This window comes from Falco punctatus (genome assembly GCF_963210335.1).
Source record: "Falco punctatus genome assembly, chromosome: 18".
Taxonomy (NCBI): domain Eukaryota; kingdom Metazoa; phylum Chordata; class Aves; order Falconiformes; family Falconidae; genus Falco; species Falco punctatus.
This window is the reverse complement of record NC_137598.1, coordinates 4,899,355-4,907,769: the sequence shown is the minus strand read 5'-3', so window position 1 is coordinate 4,907,769 and position 8,415 is coordinate 4,899,355. Positions and strand designations below refer to the sequence as shown.

The window sequence follows — 8,415 nt, the reverse complement described above, 5'->3', positions numbered from 1 at the left end:
GCTTTGGTTTGCATTGCATCAAAAGCTGTGCTGCTGCATCCCACCCCGCGGGCAGCTGCAAGGGATCTCAGTCCACTCCCTCGATGCTCTGCAGCCCACCGTGACCCTGCATCCCCCTGCCACATCCTGCAACGGGTGGCGGGGGCTGGCGGTTAACAAACCCCACTTGGAGGAGGGTGAGGGACCTGCGCTTGGTCCTTCCCCTGCCCGCGGGACCCACACCCAGAGACCCACCTGCCTGGGGGATGCCCACAAGGGTCAGGACATGCGGGGTGGGAAGGTCCCTGCAGGTCCCTAACGCTGCAGGTGCCCCGAATCCCAGGTGAGGAGCTGGCTGGGGGTCCTGCCCCTGCGGATCCCAGCGCCAGAGCACCCGTGCCATCATCCCCATCTACTCTGCTCCCCCACATCTCCTCCTCCAGCCCATGCTGCCATTCCCTGCACTCTGCGGCAGCGCCAAGGGGGCCGGAGGCACCAGCACATCCATTTATCCAGGCAGCAAGAAGAAAACCTCAACTGAGAAACGAGATTAGCTACGATACCAGAATTATGAGGTTTTGCCTTTGCTTCTTTTAAAGGCTTCCCCTCGACAGCTCTTAGAGGCAGCATTTTCCATTTTACATCTCCTTTCTCGGAAGGAAAACATGAGTTTCAGTCAAGAGCAGACCCGATAGTAGCCAGGGTTCTATCAAGTTTTCCCCCGACACTTTCTCCTGCTGTGGATTCTCCAGTGTCTAATAAAAGGGGCGCGTGCTGCCCTGCGGAGCATGGGTGCCAGCTGTCTGTTGGGCTGTCAGAGGCGCGGGAGCTGGCTGCCGGCACTCTCTGCTCGCAGGAAAGAGTGAAACCGAGTTTGCAGCGAGGTCTGGGCAGCACATGCACCTCCTGCATGTCGGGTCCGAGCAGGAAAACTGGCTGTTGTTTATGCAATAAATCTTTTATTCGCTGTGGCTTGGAGGTATTTTAGATGGAATGGCGATACCTTAAAGATGTTTATACTTTCCTGAAAGCCAGGGAAGCAAAGATATCTGAGCCATCTAAGTCACTCGAGAAGCAAGTTGTTGTGCAAGCACAGTTCCCTCACTTGCAAAATGTTCCTCAAAAACGTGTCACCAGGCCATTTTCTGCCATCAGGAGGAAGCACGGGGTATCAACCCTCTGCAGGTGCCAGCTCGCTCGTAAGGAGCATTTGCATTTGATCCCAGGGGAGGGCTGATAATGCTGCCATACTCCCAGGGCTGCGGATTACCAGGTGAAATAATGCATTTTCCCAACTCGGCCTGCTCTGCAATGCTCTTTGCTGCTCCCGAAGCTGCAGCAACTTTGGTGTAAGGTGTAAAGCCACATCACCATCACCACCAGCAGCTCCAGGAACCCCTCCTAGACACAAGCTCCAGCAACGCAGCGCCAAGCTCTCCCGTTTCTGTTTCCCAGGCATACGGCAGGACACATGGCACTGTGTAGCAAGGCAGGAAACCTTGGCTCTGCCGCTGGCTCACCGCCTGGCTTTGGCACCAGCAGCGCCTGGCTTCGTGCCATGGACCCCCTTCCCGTGGACCCCCTCCCTGTAAACCCAGAAGGACGGCAATCACCGCAGGGCTAGAGGTCCCTGGGTGAAAGCTGGGATGAGTTATTATTCTTGCTGGAAAGCAGCATCTCATAGCAGCGGTCTGCTCTGCCCCGCAAAGCCCACGAGAGCAGAGCTCCCTTCCAGCGAGCTGGCGCCCAGCACAACGCCGACCCTTCCTCACAGCACGCAGCCGAAACCCACCGCCCACAGCACAAACAGCTCCAAGCACAACGCAAACAAGAGCTGCCATGAACTTTTGCATCGCCAGGGAAAAGTGAGGACCACGAGGCTGCGTTAGACTTTTAAGTTGCTGGGAGCTAATCCTGCTTATTTCTCTTTCCTTTTAATTAGTCTTCATTAAGCACTGATACATCAAAACTCGCTCGCCATGTATAACTATTAATCAAATAGGGTATCAGCTTCAGTTAATTGCCCATATTTGTTCTCTGTCATTCCCCGTGCTAATAACAGCCTGCGTTCGTAACCAGTCCCTGACATAACTAGTTGTTGAGTAATGCTGAGCACACCAGTCTGCACCAGGCAGGAGCAGGAGCCCAGGGACTGGATGCGACCACGTTTCCATGGCTCATCAGCACCCCAAATACACTGAGCCTCACAGCCTGTTGTATGAGACTGGCTTCATTGCTGGAAAACCGGAGGCCAGAGCAATACTGTGATGGGCCAAAGTCCCCGAGGAAGTCCAAAAGAAGGATTTCCAGAGGAGAAGGTTTCCTAGGAGCACAGTCCCACGCCCTTCAGAGCCACCCCCAGATCGGGCTTGTTGTCCCCGCAGTCTCTCCCTTGCTAAGAGCAACATCCCCATAAGCATCTTGTAAAAAGAGGACAAGAATGGAACAGAGCAGTTTGGTTGGACAGTACCTACAACGATCTTCTAGTCCAGCCGACAGCATGGTTACCCATCTTTTGTGGAGGAAAGAACAGACCTTCACAGATCCTCATGGGTCCCTTCCAACCCGAGGTATTCTATGATCCTATGATCTAATTCGAGCAACACGGAATATTTTGCGTCAACCTTTCGCATCAGTTTGGTGGCACTTGCACGGTTCCTCTGGAGGGGGAACACATTTGGTTTGTCGTACAGGGGAAGCCTTTGTTAGAGCCAAAAAATGGGCTCAGTTGCGGTGCTCTGCATCCCTCTGAAATAAAATGGTCCTTTCAACTCCAGCTCTGCCCTGGGGGAGCGCTCCTCCCAGCCCACCGTGCTTTAAAATAACCTCAGAGGCTGCTAACAAGGCTGGGGGCAGGGGGGCGGGGGGTAGGGGAGAAGAGAAACAAGCACTTTCTTCCCAGCAAACCCACCAACCCCAATGGCACAGGGAGCAAAAGGCTATACAGACATTACCCAAGGACGGGCAAAAAAAATTGCTCAGTGCCCCGAGCAACGGAAGAAAAAGGAAAATAGACTTGTTGGGCAATCAGTGGATGGTTTGATGTGAAGAACCATGCTCCAGAGGAGAAAAATACCATTCCTCTTTTGGGGATTAACACCAAGGAGTAAAAAGACATTTCTCAAGAGCTGAGAGGGCCAAAATCCCCGTAATTAGAGCACAGCCGGTCCTCCCGCTGTGCGTGTCATTTTTTCACACTAGAATTTACTTCCTGACAGTCATTTCTTGGGGCTGGCTCCCATTTTTCTGGGTAGGAAATCCGTGCCCAGGCTGTAAAATTCTGACACTCTGAGGCATCAAGCTGCAGTAAGTCACTTGGAGTTTTGTGCCCCGGACAGACTCTCGTGCGTTCAGTTTTGCCTGGTCATTTAATCACAGCCCACGTCCTGCTCTTCAACAAAACCCACACTCAGCTCCACCTCTGGGTCCGCAGACCCCCCTTGCTCTCCTCTCCATGCTGTGGGTGGTAGAGCTTGGAGAAGAGAGGAGCAACAAGCACCTCCAGGGATAGGTCCCCTAGTAAGAAAGCACAGGAGAAAGGGAACAGCGTTTCGTGGCATCGCTCGGGGCTGGTTTACGACCTCCCAAGGGTGGTGAACGCTGCATTCCCCAGCTTTAATAGCGGGGGCAGGGTCTGATGTTCCCTCAGCTGGAACACAAATGAAAAAAAGCATCAGGTTTCCTAGGACCACACTCCCATTTCCTTCAGCAGGTGATCCCTTGGCCCCCCTCACCCAGATATATATATATATATGTTGTCCCCTCGTCATCCTCAATGGACACAGCAGCCGTGGTAGCGATTGCGTGAAGACACCGCAGGCAGGGTCAGTCCTTGCAGCCTCCAGCAATCACCATCCCATGATGTGGGAACTGCGATCCGTAGCCTTCACCCGGGCTGTCTTTGCAGAATTTCTGGCAACTTTGGTCTTCATCCTCTTTGGTCTGGGCTCTGCTCTGAACTGGCCCTCAGCTTCCTCCCCAAGCATCCTTCAAATCGCACTGGCTTTCGGCTTGGCCATCGGCACACTGGTCCAAGCCCTGGGGCACATCAGTGGAGCCCACATCAACCCGGCAGTGACGGTGGCTTGCCTCATCGGCTCCCAAGTCTCCTTCCTCCGTGCGGTCTTCTACGTGGTGGCGCAGCTCCTGGGGGGCGTTGTGGGGGCTGCCATCTTACACGAGATCACCCCAGCGGACTCCCGGGAAGGCTTGGCCATCAACAAGGTAAGGCTTCAGCCCATGGATGGGCTTGAAGGGGAGTGGGAAAGACTGGGCAGAGCTTCTGGGAAGGCTGAGGGATATGAGGAAAGGTTTTGTGGCCAGCAAAGACCTTCTTTATTTAATGCTGGGTAGGAAGCCATCGCCAGCTGCAGCCCAGCACCATAAGCCTGCTGCACCAAGGGTCCTTCCAGGAGCAGGGATGAAGGCAGAACTCCAGGCTGTCTCCTCCACTTTTTAGGACTAAAACCAGAGGTACAATTCAGCTGGCCACGTCGACACCTCCCTTAGAAGACAAAGCCACCGGCATCTCAACTTTATGAAGGGCTGTATTGTGGAGGAGCTGGGTTTGGAGGAGACCTGGTGTTTAGGGAAGGATGTGACCAGAAGTATCACCTCATCATTCCTCTGGCCCCAAGCTCACTCCTTTTTCCAGCCTTGGCATTGCTGCAAGGAGCCTCCTCTCCCCTCTGCGTTAACACCACCGCTATTTACAGGCTGCTGCGCCAGACCCCCAGCAATGGGGACGTTGTGCCAGGGGATGAGGGAGCGGGGGGCATGGTTTGGGTCTAAATCCCAACTTTTCATTAGATAGCACTGCTCATTAAGTTGCTTCCTGTTGTGACGGGATGGCCGCACCAGATCCAGCTGGTTCATCCCAATGCCCACCACACATGGGTGCCCTGGCAGTGCCGTCGCACAGTGCCAGAAGCATCACAAGGATCCAGTCTGGTTTCAGGAAAAAAAACATCCAGGGAGCCTGGTTTCAGAAAAAAAGAAAACCAGGGAGCCTTAAAAAGCCATGAGGGGACTCCCCAGTGATATCCCAACTTCCAGCACCCCCCTCCCCACTGATGCACATAGTACAAAGGGTGGGGAGGGGGATCATGGGGTTCACCACCCCCTCTCCATGTCCTACCACTCCTCTTCAGACAGGTACAGTCAGCTGCATCTCCTGGAGATGCCCATGCCAGGACCAGCATCACCCCAAGCCAAGCCAAGCCGCGAGGGAGGAGGCAGGCGGTGTGCTTTAGGAAGCAGCACACAGAAATCCCCCTCGGTGCGGCAGGGAGGCACTGCCAGGACCCAGCTTCACCGCCAAAGAGATTAGGAGGGTTGAAAAAGGGATTGGGGATTAATCTGAACAAGACTATAATAGCCGAGGTTTCACAAGTTTTAAGAGAGACTTTCAAAATGCCCAGCTCTGTTGCTTAAACCACCAAACAGAGGGAATAGGAATTTTGTTGGTTTGTTGTTGGGTTTTTTTCCCCCATGGGCTGTTCATCTTGTAGCTGCTTGCACAGACACACAAAAAAAAAAAAAAATAAAAAAAAAAGAAAAAAGAAAAAAAAAGAGAGGGGAATATCGGAGAGGAGCACAAGCGAGATCTGACTCTGGATCCCAGCCAGGACGGCAAATTGCCACTTTCATGTCATCACCGAGCCAAGTGCTCTTGGGACCAGCATCTGGGAGGATGCACGGTGTCTGCAGCAGGAGCGACACAGGGAAAGAAAAGGCAGTGATGTGCCAGGACAGGCTGGGGGAAGCGACAGCAAAGGGAGACCACAGGCAGCAGGACTGCCGGCTGCAGATCTGGCTGGCAGGGCTGCCAGATCCACCCAGATCTGGATGAAGAACCACCAAGGTGGAGGAATAAAGTATCAGAAAGCAGAGCTGGAGATGGGGAGCAACCAGGCAAAGCTTCAGATCAAATCTGACAAATCCTTTCAGTCACAAGAGTGTGGCAAGAGGAATAAGACTTTTTTTTTTTTTTTAATGCCAAGACATTTCTTTTTTACATTTCCAAAATGCAATCTAAACTTTTCCAAAAGGCATTTTGCATTTTACTTAGAAGGAAAAGAAAAAAAAAAAAAATATCCTTGGAGTGGAAAGCAGAGTGGGAAAAGATACCCAAAGAAATGCCAATAAAACATTTTCTGCCAGGTCAATCAATTTATTACCCATTGACCCACTTTTCTTTTTACCTGAGAAATTTTTCCTCCTTTTCATATTCGTGCCAAAACCCTCACCTATTTCCTACATTTATTTGGTTCCCCCTGATCTGGGTTCCCCCTCCACATTTCCAACCCAGTCACCGAATTTTCCCGTCCCTGAGACCCATTTTTCCTCCCCTTCCAGCTGCACAACGAGACGACGGCGGGGCAGGCGGTGACCGTCGAGCTCTTCCTCACCTTCCAGCTGGTCCTGTGCATCTTTGCTTCCACCGATGAACGCCGAGAGGACAACCTGGGCTCTCCTGCCCTGTCCATCGGCCTTTCTGTTGCCGTGGGGCATCTCCTTGGGGTGGGTAGAACTGGGCTAAAACTCTGCGCTTTAGGTTGTCCTTGCATTTGCGCCCAAAGCTGCTTGGCTGCACGCCCTGGGGTGGACGGGGGATTTGAAACCCAACTGGTGGCCAGGGCTTCCTAGTGGAGAGAGGAGAAAAATCCCACCAGAGCCATAACAGAGACGTAGCCTGAGCTCTGCTTTTACTGGGCTTTTTACTTCTGCTGGGCTCTGCTGCTCCTGGAGCGCTGTGGGGATCAGTCCTGGAGTGAACGTGTTAGCAACTGAGGCACTCAAGACCACAGTAAGGCTGGGAAGTATCTGGGATGCACGCCCAGGGAAATCCCTCCTGGACGACAGACCGAAGCAGCCCCCAACACTCCCAGCCTCTCAGTGCACGCGCTAAACCAGCAACGCTGCACCACATCTTCCATCCTCAATGCTCTGCAAGCCCATGTGTCGTTGAAGATTTGGTGGATGTAAGATGGAAGAAGAACAAGGGACTGTTCTTCTTCCATCCTCAGCAGCAAGGAGCAGCACAGGACCAGGCACAGCAGGGGCTCATCCCCGCAGTCCTTGTCACACCACAGGGCACATCGCCCAGCCTGCAGCTGAGTGGCACCGTGCTCAGCACACACGCGCTTGCACAGAAGATGCACAAATGCGAACAACTCACCCATGCTGGCTCAGGTGGTGGGAGCTGTTTCCAACCCTTTTCCTGGAACAGGCGTGCTGGAGGGTGAAACGTCAGCGTGGGGAATGAATCATGCTAATAACACACCAGGATCTTTTTTTTAATTGTGCTAAAAGGACATAATGCTAACCCTAAGCGTGGTGTTTCTCGGCAGATCCGTTACACTGGCTGCTCCATGAATCCAGCCAGATCTTTCGCCCCTGCTGTGATAGTTGGAGACTTCAGCGACCACTGGGTAAGAAGTCCGGTCTGGATGTCATTTGGGTGGGACGAGCCCCCCCGGATTACCAATATTCCTCGAAACCCACAGAGCCAGCCAGATTCCTGGCATTTCCGTGGCAGCTCCCAGCTGGAGGAGAGATGTAGAGATTAGCCAGATGAGGTGGGGCTGCTGGGCGCTTAATTGGTGCCTATCTAAGCAGGGAGCATTGCAACAGGAAAAGGGTGTGCGATTTGTTGACCGTGACTTAGTAAAAGCAGCAAAAGCAATGGAGAGTGGAGATCATCTTGCCGGTGCTGGGGACCTTTCCCGGTTCCAGCTGGATCTAGGCACACATTCTGCATCAGTTGGGAACGCTGGCAGGCACTTCCATCTGCAAAGAGCATGCTCGGAGCCAGAGCTGCGGCGGTTCAGGCTGGCGTGCTCAGAGGTGTCCAGCCCAAGCTGGCAGCCTCATCCTCTCTACACTCCTCTCTACGGGTAGGGAGACACTTCTCCGGGGGAAGCCAAATCATTAAGCATGCTCCTGATGGGCCTGTCATTAAGATCACGCAGCCCTCAACAGAGGAGGAAAGCCAGAAGAGGATGGTTAGGTATAATCAGGCACAACACAGCGGATGGGAGCTCAGGTCAACAGTGCTGGCCAAAGCAGAGCTGGCTTCTGCATTTGGCTCCCAACGCACCCAGGGTAGGAAGGAACATCAGTCCCCTGCAAAGCTCTTCAGAGATCCAGATTCTTCTCTGTCCTCCGACCTCAGGTGGGTTTTTGCTCATCTGATTCTTCTCTTTCCCTTTCCTCCAGGTCTTCTGGGTGGGCCCCCTGGTTGGGGCAGCAGCAGCCTCCATCATCTACAACTACATCCTCTTCCCACAAGCCAAAACCTTCTCGGAGAGGCTGGCCATCTTCAAAGGCTTCGAGCCGGAGGAGGACTGGGCAGAGCGTGAGGTCCGGCGGCGGCAGTCAGTGGAGCTTCATTCCCCACAGACCCTGCCGAGGGGGATGTCCGAGAAGGTGTAG

The 8,415-nt window shown here is 53.5% G+C and overlaps 1 protein-coding gene across 1 annotated transcript; it reads left to right on the top strand.

The window, feature by feature from the left end:
• Nucleotides 1-1,508: 1,508 nt before the first annotated feature.
• Nucleotides 1,509-8,415, top strand: LOC308054755 (aquaporin-2-like; the record flags this gene model as incomplete). Its single annotated transcript, XM_080368028.1, has 4 exons — nucleotides 1,509-4,203; nucleotides 6,337-6,501; nucleotides 7,332-7,412; nucleotides 8,200-8,415. The coding sequence occupies exons 1-4, from the start codon at nucleotides 3,640-3,642 to the stop codon at nucleotides 8,413-8,415; spliced, it is 1,026 nt and encodes a 341-aa protein (XP_080224154.1). The 5' UTR covers nucleotides 1,509-3,639.